Source organism: Poecilia formosa, unplaced genomic scaffold (assembly GCF_000485575.1).
Source record: "Poecilia formosa unplaced genomic scaffold, Poecilia_formosa-5.1.2 Scaffold858, whole genome shotgun sequence".
Taxonomy (NCBI): domain Eukaryota; kingdom Metazoa; phylum Chordata; class Actinopteri; order Cyprinodontiformes; family Poeciliidae; genus Poecilia; species Poecilia formosa.
This window is the reverse complement of record NW_006800797.1, coordinates 29647-47298: the sequence shown is the minus strand read 5'-3', so window position 1 is coordinate 47298 and position 17652 is coordinate 29647. Positions and strand designations below refer to the sequence as shown.

At 39.6% G+C, this 17652-nt stretch overlaps 1 protein-coding gene across 1 annotated transcript; it reads right to left on the bottom strand.

The window, feature by feature from the left end:
• Positions 1-6231: 6231 nt before the first annotated feature.
• Positions 6232-9212, bottom strand: LOC103131859 (probable E3 ubiquitin-protein ligase ARI5). The gene is made up of 4 exons (XM_007543598.2): positions 9089-9212; positions 8810-8904; positions 7113-7277; positions 6232-6976 (listed from the first exon to the last, which is right to left on the bottom strand). The coding sequence occupies exons 1-4, from the start codon at positions 9210-9212 to the stop codon at positions 6521-6523; spliced, it is 840 nt and encodes a 279-aa protein (XP_007543660.1). The 3' UTR covers positions 6232-6520.
• Between the last annotated feature and the right edge of the window lie 8440 nt (positions 9213-17652).

The following is a 17652-nucleotide window of genomic DNA, read 5'->3' as shown; positions in this document are numbered from 1 at the left end:
TATATATACATATATATGTGAAATAGACAACTTTATCATTACTTACTATGTACACTGGAACAAAGGATACGCAGCTTCGAGCCAAAACGGAAGTTGTGTGACGTCATGTGAAAAGGGTCTATTACCTCTTGCGCAGTGAGATATGGCGGCTAATATTGAGGATTAGAAAGGTGGCTATACTCTTAAATATCTAAGTAAAAGAAATAACGCACAGAGACGTAGTTCTTGCTGCTAGGCCATAGACGAGCCGGAGATTTATTACACTACCACGGATTCCTCATTACAGTTTCTTCAGTTCAGTACAAAAATCTTCATCGTCATTGTCTTGTCACAAAAATCTCCTCGAAGTCTTAATCTCGACCTGTTTTATACTTTTCCATCTTCATCAGTGTGTGTTGGAAAGTTTCAACCAATGGCGTGCAACTGTTGTTTTGCAGAAGATTCTGGCACGCTTTATACTGAGTGTGTATTGGGCGACCTTTAAAATATTTTGGACCTCACGAACTCAACATCTGCTCCCTTTCAGAATTGCTGAATAGGACAATTTATCTCAAATTGTTGATTTTATCTTGCACAAACAGACATCCTTTCCAGTAAATTCTGGCTCCATTTGCGCTTTGCACGCAAATGGAAGAAAGAATTCGGTCAGGTTGACCTAGTGCGAAGCCAAAATCTTCGCCGAGGCGCCAGGGTCTTTTTCCGCCAAACAACTCCCTTAAATAGTATTTCCGCTCTTACACTAACTGCAGAGCTCCATGTCTATACAGAGCTCAACGTAGCGAACGTTCCAGATTACAGAACAGTTTTTGGTGACTAAAATAAACAAATAAAACATTAAAAAAAATCAAAAAAACGTTTTTGGTGAATAAAGTGGAGTAGACTTACTATTTGTCAGATGACGGAAAACGTTGAAGTATCGTTTCTGCTTCAGCACGGAGTAGCTGTTTAAGCAGAGAGGTAATGAAATACAACAGACACTGACAGGCCTCTGCGTCTGCCTTTCTCTGAAGAACTACTGAGTGGGAGGAGACAGCCAGGTGAGGAAAAACTGTTCTTATCTATCGATTCAGTATTTTTATCATACAGACATTAGGCTGCTGTTGTTGTGCTATTAGCTAGCTGCTAGCTAACGACTTTGCTAGCAAAGCAAGATAACTAAAAAGCTTCTCCCCTGTATCTTTAATGATAGCAGTCATTCTTCAGTATCGCTTATGCAATAGGGGCACATCGCCCGGCCAAAACTTATCATCTCCATAATGGATATATGTCTGATCTTCTACTTTTCTTTGCTGCATAATGTATATTTCATTTATTCCAGTGTTAGGTAAATGTATCTTGAAGGAAAATAGCACTTAAATAAAAATTCAACAAGGATATTCATTTAGAATTAAAAATAACTCACCATGAAGTACCATGATAGATGTAATGTATTTAATAAAAGTGTGTCATTAATGAAGAGAAATAACTCAATCCAGACTTTAAGTAAGTTTAGGGTCTGGTTCAGAGTATGAAGTTAAATTTGTTTTCCAGTTATTCAATGAAAAAAAAAAACTAACCTCAGTTAAGTAAAATAAAATTGTAATCAAAACTTTTGGAATTGTAATGATTCCTTAAAATAAAAAAGTTTTGTTTAAAAGACTTTTTTTAAAATTAAATAATTCATTTTTACCAAACAAACTTTTATTTGCACACATCAGAAATCTTTTGTTGCGACTTTAGTCCCTGACCATGACATCATGTGAGAATCACAAGCAAAACTTTGAGTCACAAACAAAAACTTAGAATAGCAAGAAACAATTTCTGACATGCGCACATAAGTTTGTTTTGAAAAAAAATTAACTACGAGTCAAAAATGTGTGATTTAAATTTTTAAAAAGTTTTTTTTAAGCAAAACTTAGTAGGCCTTTCTCATGGTGACATGCATTAACAATTAAATTTTTGCTTTTGTTTTTTTCTGCAGTTCCACATTAAAGTTTGATGCAACTCTGCTTTCCTAAATGGACCATCTTCATCTGCACTGCAAGTATAGCAGACAGGCAGCTCTTTGTTTTATAAATTACAGTACACTCAAAGGTTGCATTGTGCCCTTGTTTATATTTTTAATAGTGTAATTCTGTAAAGACAAAATATGTCTGGTCCAGCTCTGATTTACATATCTTGCAAAATATGTTTGACTATTGCAATACTTTCCTATAACAAAATAGACCTGCAGAAAGAAATTACTAATAAAATATCTTACATATGCATAGTGTTATGCTCTATATAGAGATGTTCGTTAGCTTTGATTGTATGTCTCACAATTTTGTAACTTATCATTGTTTATTAAACTGAAAGTTGAGTGGCTTTGTTAATATTCTCAGGCGGTAAGTTGTGCCCTTTTTTTGTTGTTGAGCACCTGCCCCTTTAGTGGTCTCTGCACGGCCCTGGTCCATATAATCAGCTACCCTCCTCCTCCTCCTCAGATGCTGCACAGACTTTTTTAGAAACTCTTTTCGAATGTAATGGGTAAAGCGTCTCCTTTCAGTGCTGAAAGTGAATAAAATAAGTAAAGTCTGAATGCTTTTCTTGGCTGATTTTATGCTCCGTGTGTCAATACAAATTATGATTCATCGATCAGGATTTCCATTCCCAACACTGCCCTTAACTCTCTCTGGTAGTCATCAATCCTTAACTGAACATCACGTGAAGTCCACTCACAAGCTGGCTTGCACTTCAAAATGCAGGATAACTCTGGGTCAGAACAGTGTTTCACAAACATGAGAGCCACTTCATCATTCATGCTTTCCATCTGTTTCCCACGTTTACGCTGACCCTCAAGAGCTAAGTTCGCTGCCTTGTTTAGTCATATCCAATAATCAACAGGGTTCTCCCTGTGTCTGGGCAGAGTAGCATAGAAATCGACGAGGAGGAGACATGATGGGGTTTCTGTTAGGTACCAGGTTGGGTTTTCTTCTTTTTCAGCTCTGACCATCTGAGGGCGCCAGAGGCTGTTTTTCTTTTCCTTGGTGGGTGTGTCAGCAGGCTCTTCGGTACGCACCTGGCTCTAATCATCATCTAGAGGAGTATTTAAGCGGCAGGCTCCCGCTCTTCACCGCCAGAGTGTTTTACCTATTGTGGTACCTCCAGCCTTCCTACTGTTCGTCTCATTGAGATTGTTTCTAGTTGCCTTAAGAGCTTACCTGTTGTTTTGTGACCTCTTCCAGGACATCTTCAAGTTTTCCCTGGAGAGCTCCTGTTGTCAAGCCTAGAGGGTAGTCCCCTCACCGGGAACTGAGTCCCCCCACATTCCTCTGTTGAAGAGTCCACTGTGCGCCTCCGGCTGGAGTCCGCCCCGAAGGCGGACTCCAGCCGGAGTCCGCAATAACAGCTGTGTTCCAATCGGGCCGGCCAAGCAGGGCTGCTTAGAATTAGCAGCTGATTGGTTTACAGTCAGCCGTTGGTTGTTTTGCAGTCAGACGTTGATCGGGTCTAGCTGGGTATCAACTGTTCTTACTGTATTTTGTAAAGAGTGCTCTTTTTAATATTTTATTATTTTTAATTTGCGATGAATTCCTCCCAATATTCTGTTACCTGGTCCTATGATGAGGTAATTTTTTTTCCTCCGCTTACTCCCTGATGAATGAGTACAGAATGAGTAGATTGGTCAACAAGGAATGAGAAAGTTTTCCGCCGCATCTCTGAGGAAAAGGCTTTGGCCGCTACATCGAAACCATTGTTTCGTTTCGTTTCGTCAAGTACAGCTTCAATGGCGCCCTAAGTTATATCCAAACACAACAGGGCTGCAGTATGTGTGGAACCAGAGCGAAGTGTACCGTTCCGTTCCGTGCGAAAACGGCTTAATTTTCCAAAACATGTTAACACAATGATTTTAGAGAAGCATATTCCACATTAAGCAGCCAAACAAATGAATCTCTGTTCAAGATGGACACATTTATTTGAGACAGAGTCAAACACTTTTAGTCAAAAATTGTGTTTTATTATTTAATTTGAGGTGTTGTTGCGCAACCCCCACCCCCCTTCTTTCTCTCTACTTGCCCTTCTGAGAGGAAGGAGATGTGCTACCAGCTCTCCGTCTAATGGGTGAATTGAGTTTCCTAAATCTGCCGGGATTTACCCTGTCAAGAACTGAAGTAAACTCTGTTTAAGCTGGCGTGGAGAAAGACTAACATGGTTTCTGACGACCTCCATCCAGATGTCCCACCCTTCTTCCCCCTGTGAATTAGCCAGATTGAGCAGCCTGCAGTCAACTAGTTTCACAGCGCACACCTGTTAACGGTCACTCTTTCTCTTTATTACAACTTGCACTTGTTACTGAACCAAGTTGGTTTTAGTGATTCGGGCGAGTCCCAAGGGTGTTTTAGTTTTGGGCTAAAAGCAACCTATAAAACATTTTCCACTTTTTCTCCTCCCAGAATCAAACTTCATAGCTATTTTACAACCATCAAAGAAATTTAAGGTGACTCATTAACTGAATGTCCACAACATCTTTTAGATTTTCGTAATGCTTATGATTTTATTAGTAAGGCAATTTTGCAAGGGTCAGTACAGCTTAATTCAGTAGCAGAAATAATCAAATAAGTAAAATCAATTGTCTAACCTATCTTTCCCTAATGCTGACACTGTGAACTAAAAAAGGGAACCTTTAAGAGAGATGGACGGAGTTTGGCATCTTGAACCCCAGAACTGGCCTGATGATGAAGGAGGTGTTGCAGCAGGAGGCTCCCAGTACAGGTCGATGAAGGCAGGGATCTCTGCAGTTCTGATGAGCTTCCGTCTCTGCTTCGATGATGAGGTTACACAGGACTTGGGGGTTGGGAGGAAGAGTACTGACTTAGAGTGGCAGGTCTCAGGCCTCAGGGTGACTTCCTCATGCGCGTAGCGGTCCTCAGCTTCTTGTCTTGCAGCTCTGCAGCTCCTTTCTCCTCGTCTCACGATCTTTCTGGTCCGTTGAGATGCAGACGAGCTGGTCTCATGGAAGGAACACACCAGTTCTTCCTCTTTGCCTTGGTCTTTGTCTTTGGGGTCTGAACCCAGCTGATGAGAGAAGCCACATGTTGCGGGATTGACGGGTTGGTCCCCATATGCAGAACAGTCTTCGGCTCTGTGGCTCCGGCTCTTCTTCCGCTGCAGAGTTCTTTGTCCATCTCGATCTTGGCTCGAAGCTGCCTGAAGGATCCAACCAAAGATTCCTCTTTTGCACCCACCTTATAAAGGATTTATCCACGCTTTTGGTGCATTTGCATTGGCTAGCTTTGTTGCTGTGCCTGTCTCATTGGCTGACTGCTTGGACAGATGATCTCATATCCATCACCGTCTTGAAGACATGATGTCTGTTCTAATGTCCCAGGGTTGCTCAACAGTCCTCCTACATCTGTTGCCTGCCCAACCTTTTCTTTGGAAAGTTAAAGTTCAACAATAAGGCCTTGGTCACCTCTGCTCTCCCATCAGTTCCTCATTTCCCCGTGACCTTTCACCTACCATCTACCTCCAACACAACATCAGTGACCTTTAATTTCAATTTTTGAAATGGTTCAAAAATTGCAGAACCATTTTTGATTAATTAATCTTGAGTGAGCATACTACTTACTTTTTTAAAATCACAGTGTTCTTCAGCACCATTTCAAGTTCAATGTCAAAATCACATTTATAACCTTTTAGTTTCTCTGATTTAGCATTCATTTATAATTTTATAATAACCACAACTTATTAGTTACTCTTATTATAATCATAATGTGAGTTATTACAGACATTTCTGAAAAGAAACCAAGAATAATTCATTATTCTAATTATTTGATACCATGTTACAGTTACTTGTTTCACCTGTAAGTGCGTCCACAAGTGTAAGAGTAAGCGTGAATATTCTTATAATCAAACCAATATCAACCACTGGTTAAACCAATATTAATTATTGGTTTAATTCTAAATTATTATTATTAATTTAAGTATTTTACTCTGGGTTTTATTCAGTTACTCAACATGTTTAGATTTTATTCTTTAAACCTTTAATGCTTTGAAATAAGGAATAATCTGAACTATTTTTATACACATGCAGGGTGGAAACTTCCTCTTTGTTCAGGAAACCTGCTATTCCTGTTCCATGACTCTTTCTGCCTATGATTTTTTTTATAAATAATTAGAAAAAAATAGAATTAAAGCAAAGTTTGCAGGACACAATAACAACCAGATTAATTTTATTACCGTCTGACTCTACTGTTGGGTCCTGATGTCACCTGTGTAATAAATTTTAAAGGTAACTTTATTGTTACTATTAAGCTAAAATCTCCAGCATGGGGAAATGGGATGATCTCGACAGAGGTCAAAAAAGAAATCATTGTTGCTGCAAAGCAATGACTTCAACTTGAGACTAAAAATGTTGCAAATTATTTTTTGATGCTAAATAGAATAAAAAAGATTCACAATTAAGGAACATGAGCAAAATTAACCGTATCATTTTTAAATTTTTAGATTACGTTAAGATTCAGTAGGAAGAGATCAACATTGAGCATCTGCTTCTGTAGTTTTACTTCCTGTGCCACACAGGTATGGCTGTCTGTCTGGGAGCCACACCGTCACTGCAGGGGATGAAGTAGGAGCTGGTCTTCAGACACTCAGGAGTCAGCTTCAGACACACGAAGCAGAACTCCACCTGGCAGCGAGGACAGGTGATGTTCTTGCAGCCCGTCTTGTCGTGCTCCACCTTATGTCCACAGGTGGGACAGGCCCGGATGGAGGGACAGTTCTCGACCCCCTGGACCAGATAGAAGGATGTGGTCTCGCAGGTCCTGAGCAGCTCCAGGTCGTGGTTTTTGCAGCCATCGTTGTCACAGCGATCAGAGCGTGGAGCCGGACCTTTCCATAGCTTCAAGCACTGCCAGCAGAACAGGACTTCTTTCTTCTGATCTGCTGAACAAACTAAGCACTGAACACAGAGGTTAGTCAGGTCCTCTCTCTCAACGTAGGAGCTGCAGCCAGGACACTGCAAGGGACAAATGAAAAGGAAATAGAAAAATCAAAAAGAGAAGGAAAGAAAAGAGGAGAACATAAAAGAAAAGAAGTTACCCCATTGCAGAACCATTTTTGATTAATTAATCTTGAGTGAGCATACTACTTACTTTTTTAAAATCACAGTGTTCTTCAGCAGTCAGATAAGCCGTTTCCTTTTCATATTGCTGCTTTGCGGCCAGACCAACCATGCGCCGCACCTCCCGACAAGGCAACAGAGTGTCACACTTCAGGGTGCCTTTCTTTAGAGCTGGGCACTTAAATTTGTACTGGCCCTGAAATTTGTGAGATTTAGAGAACCATATCATTAAATCGGATTACATTATCAAGCATTAATCTGTCTGATTTTGGACAGCACAATATCCTAAAAGATTAATTTGATGAGGGAAGAGTTGGAGTCCTTCAAGCAGCTCTCTGACTTTTTAATGTGACACGAGTTTATAAAGTTCACTTGTTTTGCAACCAGTGCCACTGGACAAATTTTACTGGAAAGCTAGTTAAATCTACATCTCAGGTAACATAAATTTTAATGTTGTTAAGGAGTAGCATAGCATTCCTGTCCTGATGAGAATCTATAAAATTATGTGAGGGGGCATCTTTCTGGTCTCCTTCTGTAAATCCTTCAGTTAAGCCCAGCTCCTTCTACCAATAGGCACTGTTGAAGACGAACCAGCAGTCAGAACCAAATGGGACCAAGTTCTTCATGGACTGACAACAGCAACAGAAAAATGTCTTCAACCATGCAGCCCTAATGCATTTCCTCTGTGCCCTCTGGGACACGCCTGCTGTTCTTCTACATTTTCCTTCTGTAGTTTCTTGAAAAGTTGTGTCGCTAGGACCAAAATTATTCATACACCAAAGTGTCTGTTTCTTACAGAAAAACAAACAGGAATTATTCTAAATATAATAAAACAATGTTCTAAAAAGGATAATTGATCCATTTTCATTTATTGTATAATTGATTTTAAAAATGGCATGTTGAAGATAATCCATATACTTTTCAATAACCAATGTAATCAAACTCTTCCTGCTGAGCAGCTGCTTGCATGTCTCTTTGGTTATAAGCTGAAAGTCTTTGAGGAATGAAGGCCCTGACGATACTCTACTCTTTTTCTCCCTGCACAGATTCTCTGTCAAATTCAAGTTAGGTCTGACTAGTCCACTGTAAATCATGTTACAGTCAGAAACATGTTCAAATTTTTAAAAATTATTATGGATTATTAATAAATTTGGTCTGATCTGTAGGAACCTCAGCACCAGCTCTTATTTCACAGTGTGGCAGAAGAATATTCCACTATTGTTCCAAAGTTATCTACTCTGTTTTTATTGTTTAAAATCTAGTTTTTTCTATTGTAATGAAAAAACTGTCTATATTAAACCAATAAATAAATTTACTGATTTATATAACTGCTGAGAAGAGAAATCCAATTAATTTAAGAGAGTAAAAACAATGAAAGTACAGCAGAGTTAAAAATATTAAATAATTTCAGTGGACATTGCTCTTGCAATGCATGTTTCTCAGCCTATGACATTAAATATGAGTTTCCCAATTCTGTGTCCTGTCTTGGTAACATTTTAATCCATTATGATATAAATTGATTATTGAAAAAACAAGGCAGTAGTAAATTCCAGTGATTATGTTTATAGTAAACCCTGATGGTTTACTATCAAAATAATTTACAATTTACATTAAGTTCTTTCACTTTGGACTTTATGCTGGAACTTTGCATGAACAGTATCGTCTACAATTCAATGATAAATGTGCTAGTGAGAAAACAAAAGTAAACATTTAATTAATGGAAAATACCTTCTTAAGCAGGTTGCTACAGAAGTCATTAATGCTTTGCGGGGAGGCAGCGTGACCGCAGGATAATTCCACTGGGGGACCCTGCTCGCCATCGTCTGGAGGTAAACAGAGCAGAGAACAGACCCAAAACCAATGAGCAATAATAATTCATAATAACAATAATAATGATGATAACGTGTGTTTTACTCTAAAAAAGTGTTCCTTCCATTTCTTTGAAAATAAGCAAATTGACTTCAACATCGTACTCATCAACACAATAACCAGTTGACAGTTTCTTACCAAACGGATTCAGATCATCAGGTCTGTTGACAAATTTCAGCCTTGACTTTCTTTGGCTGCATCTATTCTCTTCCTGACCCGTTGTGGTAATCGCATAACTGCTCTGCTTCTCAACCCGAAGCATTTTGTGTCCGTCTTCAGCCGAGAGATGTTCTCTACTGAAGCTGCTGCGTCGCTTTCAGAGCTAATACCTGTTGTTACTTTCAGTTTTGTCCCATTTTTTTCTTACCGCGTTTTATTTTACAAGAACCCACAAGACCCACTTTACTGTCGAAAGCAATAAAGAGCTTGTAAATAACCACACCTGCATCTCATGCTCTCTGCTGTAAAACAGAGTTAATGTTTTACTGTTTATTATGAGTCAATGTTCAAAGAATCAGTCAGACAGTTGTTTTTAACAACAGAAAATAAATATAAAAGACACTTAGTTTTACAAAATAAATCATAAAAGAGTTTCTGTTTATTCCTATTTGAACTCTAGAACAGCTTGAAAACCACACTGGTTGTACAAAGGTGAAAGGAACTGACAACTGACTGTTAAATGAATTTAACTTCAGAAAAAGTATATTCACAGTGACATGTTGCAATGTTTCCTTATTACAAGATTTATTATGAACTCTTAATCACTCTTTATCGATTCCTTACTGCCGGAAAAACTGAACAAAGTACAGGACCTGTAATAAATGCACCACTTTACCATCCGAATACTGGAAACCCCCATGGAGATTTCCAAATGTTGTACATCTCCATGGAGATGTACAACATTTGGAAATCTTCACAATTCAAAATGGCTATGCAGATTGAACAAACATTTTCCCTATTTAGCTCAGAGATTTACATTGAAATTGAACTTTCTTATATGGCCTTGCAAAACCGTTCTCTCTTAACTTAAAGAGCTTTTTAATATTTTGTGTGATACTCTAATAAACATAGTGCATAACTGCATAGTAAAAAGAATATAATTTTAACAGTTTTGCTCATTTAAAGGTTCAAATATTTGCAGATTCTTCTTTGCAAAATATCTCAAGCTCAGTCAGTTTAGAGGATAGCATCTGCCACTGAATTTAGATCTGGACTTTGACTTTGCCTTTCTAATAAATGAATAGGATTTCTGTCACAAACATATTTGTGAACTGGCGATGAGGATCAATGGTCCTCAATGCCCTGCCACTGAGGAGGGAAGCTGGGAAGTTGTGCCAAAGGAGCAGAGCTGACGAAGAGCCAGAAAATAGGAGTTTGACACATTTCTTCCATATCCAACCCATTTTAACCCAGGTGAAAAAAAAAGTATGTTTTAGTATACTTAAAACCATTGACATGCGGTCAGGGGAGGCAGGTGAGGCAGAGCCTCACCTGTCATCATGGAAAAATAATATATAATAATAAAACAATTTATATTGCTATTTTCACCCTGTGGTTTGTACTATAAAGTATCTGTAGTGGTATAGAAATATACATAATTCCCCACAATTAGTTTCCAGGTGAGAAGTTCCGGTTCTTGAAGTGGGCGTGGTGTATAAGGGAGCTGCGGCGTTCATTCAGGCATGTGTCGTCTTTGTTCTCCCACTGTGTGGCTTGCGTCCGGTGGACTCTGGCAGCATAAAGCAACTAATCGCTGGCTGGTGCATGTTGCGCTGATTTTCTGGTGGTAGGTGTTCTCTCTCCCTGCACTTTGGCTGATCTTGGCCAGAAAATCTAAACTGAAGTATGATCATAGGTAAAACGTAGTGATGGGTCCGGCAACACCGACGCGTCGGCGCATGTATCAAGCCCATAGACCAAAACCCGTGTCGGTGCGCGTATTGGTTTCAGCAAGTCACGTGACCAATACAGGAACTGTTTCGAAATGACATTAAAGCGCCAAACTGTGTTTATAAGGAAGCAAATCTGTCAAATGCATTTGCCAAACAAATTCTTGATCTTTTACATTGTCATCAAAGGAAATGTTTCCTCAGTGTGGCACCATTTTGATCTTATATTGGAAAATAAATTTGTTTTTATTTTTGTCATTTCATCCGGTTCTTGTCAGTTTCTACTTTTTCTATCTGAATCCAAATTCAGCTGAAACTGATTCTTAGTTTACTTTCATATTATGTTCTGCAAGTTGAGTGTCGCATATGTTTGACTAAACTGTCTTATTTAAATAAATCCACCTTTTCAATGCTGAGGCATTATGAGGCCAGGCATGAGAATGAAGTCTCAGATACATCTAGATAAACTCAGATATACAGTCATTCTACAAATTACTCAGTTGCTTTTTACAAATTATTTCATATACAGTGAACCCTGACTGTAATGCGGTTCACTTTTCACAGTATCACTGCTTCGCAGATTTTTTTGTGCAGTTTTTTTTTCCACAGTGTTCTTCGTCCTGATTGACCATATGATTGGTAAAAACAGTCTCTGCGCTACCTGAGTACCAATAACGTTACGGTGTTTAATACAGATTGGCCACTCAGGAGATGGAAACTGAAACTTTCAATGTCTGCTAGAAAAAAAAAAACTGTGGCCAGAGGCAGCAAAACCCGACCGGAGGCTAGTTTGATGAGATCCATCGCTCTGCCGTGTGAATCTCGCGGGGCAGGTTGGAGGAGACGCTTTAATGACATGACTGCGGATCACATTAAGGCCCGATTGATGAACACACACATCTGCTGACCTGAAAACAGGTTTTGTTCTTTGATTTCAATGTAGAATATTTATTTATGCTGTGTAATAATTTTAAAAAATAAAGGTAACTACTTCACGGATTTCGCCCTTCACGGGTTATTTTCGGAACGCAAGCCCTAAGAAAAACAAGGGTTCGCTGTAAATGTAGTGTTTACTTCATTTTTTTCTACAGCAGGAGAAGCTTTTGTCAAAAACGTGTAACATGCTAAATTTAAAAAATGTTGTAAAAACTTTTTTTTAAATAAAAATGTGTGGGGAAAAAACAGTCCACATTCCAAACACATTCACTTAAATTGTCACTTTATGGTCCATGTTCACATTCTTTATGGACTGTATATCAAATACATTTTAAATGTAACTGAAGATATGACATAATACAACATATAATATTCAATAAAATACAAAGACTTGAATCTTATTGTATAGACTTGGTCATCAAATCACTACGTTGCCTGTAGGAATTTTTAATGTCCAGCAGGTGTCAGTATTGAGTGACACAGTATCGACACAGTATCAATACAGTGTTGATATGAGTCGAAACGCCTCATGACGCCTCATTTACCCATCACTAGTAAAACGCCACCGTGCTGCGTTCCTTCTCTTCCTCGGTCTGCGAGTGTGTGCGCATGTTGTGTGGATCGGCAGGTAAGAAATTAACACTCATCTAAGCTCCAATTTCTTTTAGTTTTATTTAAAATGGTAAATTTTTTATAGGTTCCCCACAGTTGAACCATTGCTGCTCTGTCTGCGTTCGTTTCCCGGATCTGTTCGGCTTTGTTCTGCGCCGGCTACGTAAATCTCCCGGATTTCTGCACAATTGTTCTCAAGTTGGACTGTGGCGGCGTTATCCGCCCTAATTGGAGCGGTGTTTGGGGTGTGGCATCGGCGCGCACGTTTCATCTCCCGCTGTGGTGTGGCAGAGCCACGCCTGGTCTTCATGTTTTAACTTGTATTGTCTGATTTTTATTAGTTTACTTTTGTTCACAGCCCTTTTGTTTATTTAGTCGGGCTGACATTGCTATATTGGTTAATTGTCTGTTTTTCTTTGTTTGCAGTCGCTGAGGTCCGGTGGCGGTGTTGGTGTTGTGACGGTGTCTTCCTCGTCTGTGTGCTGTGATTCTTGAGTTTGGGGTGTTTCACTGCGTCTGGTGTTAAAGGTTTTTTTTTTATTTGCTGTGTTTGGTGGAGGTCGTCCCCAGAGCGCCCCCCTCCGGCCGGTAACCTCAGCTGCTGCAGTTCTATTTTCTTTGATTTCTTTAGTTTCATTTTAAAAAGAAACTGGTTTAAAAACATTTTTAAAATAATTCAATAAATGGTTTTTTTTATAATTTTGAAACTGTCTCAGATGTTTTAATCCATGCATAATTGAACCTGTGTGCCTTAAACAAGAGGTAATATTCTCTGGGTGAAATTCCCAGGGTGGCGTTGTTGAGCAACTTACTAAAATTAAACTTCCAAAAAATCTGAGTTTCCTTCTAGTGTCGCCACATATCTATTTTTTACTTAGCTTAACCAATTCTGATTATTTTTTCTTCAAAATCGCTGGATTTTCACATTTTCCCATTCAAATTCTCAGAAGCGAAGCCGGTGAGGCAGCAGCGAGCTGAGCCTCACCTGGGATTGCGCAACCTCTCGCTAACTGCACTGNTATGAGTCGAAACGCCTCATGACGCCTCATTTACCCATCACTAGTAAAACGCCACCGTGCTGCGTTCCTTCTCTTCCTCGGTCTGCGAGTGTGTGCGCATGTTGTGTGGATCGGCAGGTAAGAAATTAACACTCATCTAAGCTCCAATTTCTTTTAGTTTTATTTAAAATGGTAAATTTTTTATAGGTTCCCCACAGTTGAACCATTGCTGCTCTGTCTGCGTTCGTTTCCCGGATCTGTTCGGCTTTGTTCTGCGCCGGCTACGTAAATCTCCCGGATTTCTGCACAATTGTTCTCAAGTTGGACTGTGGCGGCGTTATCCGCCCTAATTGGAGCGGTGTTTGGGGTGTGGCATCGGCGCGCACGTTTCATCTCCCGCTGTGGTGTGGCAGAGCCACGCCTGGTCTTCATGTTTTAACTTGTATTGTCTGATTTTTATTAGTTTACTTTTGTTCACAGCCCTTTTGTTTATTTAGTCGGGCTGACATTGCTATATTGGTTAATTGTCTGTTTTTCTTTGTTTGCAGTCGCTGAGGTCCGGTGGCGGTGTTGGTGTTGTGACGGTGTCTTCCTCGTCTGTGTGCTGTGATTCTTGAGTTTGGGGTGTTTCACTGCGTCTGGTGTTAAAGGTTTTTTTTTTATTTGCTGTGTTTGGTGGAGGTCGTCCCCAGAGCGCCCCCCTCCGGCCGGTAACCTCAGCTGCTGCAGTTCTATTTTCTTTGATTTCTTTAGTTTCATTTTAAAAAGAAACTGGTTTAAAAACATTTTTAAAATAATTCAATAAATGGTTTTTTTTATAATTTTGAAACTGTCTCAGATGTTTTAATCCATGCATAATTGAACCTGTGTGCCTTAAACAAGAGGTAATATTCTCTGGGTGAAATTCCCAGGGTGGCGTTGTTGAGCAACTTACTAAAATTAAACTTCCAAAAAATCTGAGTTTCCTTCTAGTGTCGCCACATATCTATTTTTTACTTAGCTTAACCAATTCTGATTATTTTTTCTTCAAAATCGCTGGATTTTCACATTTTCCCATTCAAATTCTCAGAAGCGAAGCCGGTGAGGCAGCAGCGAGCTGAGCCTCACCTGGGATTGCGCAACCTCTCGCTAACTGCACTGTCTGCCATTCTATGAGAGCATGTTCATCCTGTCTGTACGCCGGCAATAAAATGGCTAAAAAACATTTTATATATGGACTGATTTTCCATAATTTCGCTTATGTATATAATGTACAGTGTTTTTTGTGACTAACTGTGTGTGCATCGTGTTTTGTGTGAGGAGGAGCGATCAGAAACGGCAGAAAACAGACTCCAGGGGAGGCAGGTAGTTCTCTTGCCTCATGGCAGGGGGCGCTCATGATCCCAGATATTGTGACTCCATAAGTGCAGAGTAAGACACATGGATCTAGCCATACAGTAAATAAGTAAAGTACAGCGATATATTTGTTTTCTCCTCTCTTCCGACGTCAACATGAAAGACTACATTTCTACACTTTAACAGTTTTCTAAAGTGAATTTTCATTTGAAGCAAGAGATAACTAAAGGAAGACCAACACCGGACTGAAAGTTTTGCTTCGAGACAGTTTGATTCTCAAACGGAGTAGAAAAGACATGGCGAGGATAGACTTGGCTTTGGATGAACGGATATTTTTGTGCAGAATTAGCGGTGCATGGATTTCATTGATAAAGGTAAGACAGCAATAAGATGTTTTTTTTATGAAATGTGCATTTTTTGGGCTACAGTTTGTATGTCTAAATAAGTAAGTAAAGTAGAAGCGGTAGCTAATCTTCCACAGCAATTATTCATTAATTAAACATTGAGCCTAAAACATACTATAACAACAGACTGAATGTTCTGTGTGCAAAATTCTTGAATGTTTTTTGGTGTCAAATCCTAAAACATGAAGTGGCATTGTCAGTTGCTATGGCAACGAATCTACGTAGAATAATGAATACAGATAACTTTGCTGTGGATCATAGCACAAAATCAATATCTACATTTCTAAGTTTCACTGAGTTAACGCGGCTATGGATGGCATGTAAAAGATTAGTCTTTTTGCCCTCCAGCATTGTATGCTTGCGCGAAATTTCCATACGTCCAATAACATGCATGGTGTCTAAGTCTTAAGTCAGTGCCTCACCAGCAATGAACCTCACTGCATGTCACTGCTTAAAACATACTTAAATTTTTGAAAGTACACTTTAAGTATACTAATTATTAAGTGTACTACCTATAAGTATATCTGAAGTATACTAAAAATACACTTATACCTATTTCGAAATTACTACTTTAAACACACTTAAACATAATTGTACCAATATACACTTTTAATATATTAAGTAAAAGTATACTTTAAGTCAGTGGTCCCCAAACTTTTTCCTGTGAGGGCCACATAACTTTTTCCTTCTGTGCTGGGGGGCCGGAGTCAGTTTGTAACAGAAAAAGTGTGACGATTGTAGGAGTGCCTAAATGTAAAAAATTATTGTTTTCCAGAAAGCACAATCAAATAACCCTCTCTGGGTTCTTCACAGAAAAAATCCAGGAAATAAAATAATAACATTATTAATGACAGAAAGCTCAATCAAATAACTCTCTCTGGGTTCTTCACAGAAAAAATCCAGGAAGGATTATAGTCCGTATTTTCCAAACTATGAGCCGCACCGGACTATAAGCCACAACCCCAAAGTTTTTTTTTTTTTTTTTAAACTAGTAAACATACATAAGCCTCAGATATCTCTGCCGTTCTAGATTTTCCACAATGATGCAGCAGCAGCAGAGGGACGCGGACACCCAAAATCTGAGTCATAACAGGTCAATTGAATATCACATTTATTAGGTTGAAAAAGCAAGTTGCCAAGATTAGATTTAACAGAACTTATTACGGTAGTTTCCGAACGATAACTGTAACAGTAAAAGTGCTGATCCTTCGTGTCTGCGACTAGCATACGCTAAATCAGTGGTCCCCAACCTTTTTATTACCGGTCAAGACTTGGAAATTTTGTTGCAGTCGGTCTGGGGGGGAGGGGGAATTAGGGGGAGATGAACAGTCAGATAAGGCTTCTGCATGTTGGTGTTCCCACTAAATACTGAATATGCCCTATTTGGGTTGTCTTGGCCCTTTTATCGCAGCCTGTGGGGTTATCCCTGACTGGGAAGAAGAACACAACCTGTTGAATGTGACAGGGAGCCAATCAGAAAGTGCGGTGACGTAAGAACTGTCACGATCCGTGTTTCTGTGTGTTTATTTTTGAGTTTTTCTGTGTAGTCCTGTTCCCTGCGAGTCTGTCTCTGCGTCTTCCCCGTTGATTGTTTCCCATGTGTGTCTCATTCCCTTAATTACCCCGTATGTATTTAAACCCACCTGTTGTCTGTGTTCCTCGTCGGGTCCTTGTCTAACTGTGTCTTACGAATGTCTAGTTGTTTGTCTAATGTAGTCCGCACTCTCCAGTAGAACTGCCAAGTCCTGGTTTGTGCTTGCTCCCGTTCAGTCCGTATAGTCTGTTGCTACCGGCGTTTAGCTGCATGTTTGTTTCTGACGTGCTGCCTTTCCTGGACTGTGTACCGAGCATTATCATCATTAAACTCTTCTCACTCATCATCTTACCTGGGTCTGGGTCTGAAAAACCTCTCTCAAGGGCTCAGGGAGAGATGTACCAGGAACCATAATTTCCAAATCTTGTACACCAACAAGATGCTGTCTTAATAAAGCATCAGCATTCTTGTTGGCTCTGCCAGAACGATATTTGATTTCAAAGTCAAATAAAACCAGCTGGGCAGCCCAACGCTGCTCCGTTGCTCCCAAATTGGCTGAAGCCAAATGACTCAATGGATTATTGTCGGTAAAGACAACACATTTATGGCCCAAAAGGTAATCCCGAAATTTTTCAGTCATAGCCCATTTAAGTGCTAAAAACTCCAACTTCATGGAGCTATAATTCAGCATGTTGCGCTCCGTAGGTCTTAAACCACGGCTTGCATAAGCTATGGGTCTCACCTTGCCTTCTTGTTCTTGTGATAGCACTGCTCCCAAACCACCATAACTTGCATCTACCTCCAAAATGAAGGGAAGTGAAAAATCTGCGTAACCCAATACTGGTGCAGTTGTTAATCTGGTTTTCAGTTCGTCAAAACTACATTGACAGTCCCCTGTCCAACCAGGTATGATGCTCTGGTCACTCTGCTTCCTTGACCTGGTGCCCCCTAGTTCTGCAACCAACCGGTGATGGTCAGTGTGAACGGTTTAACC

Bases quoted from the DNA above. Each gene is read 5' to 3' on its own strand.
- LOC103131859 (XM_007543598.2), bottom strand. From the start codon at position 9,212: ATGCTTCGGGTTGAGAAGCAGAGCAGTTATGCGATTACCACAACGGGT. The intron at 7,278-8,809 runs GTATTTTCCATT...CACAAATTTCAG, and splicing joins GTAGCAACCTGCTTAAGAAG to GGCCAGTACAAATTTAAGTG. The intron at 6,977-7,112 runs GTAAGTAGTATG...TGTCCCTTGCAG, and splicing joins AACACTGTGATTTTAAAAAA to TGTCCTGGCTGCAGCTCCTA.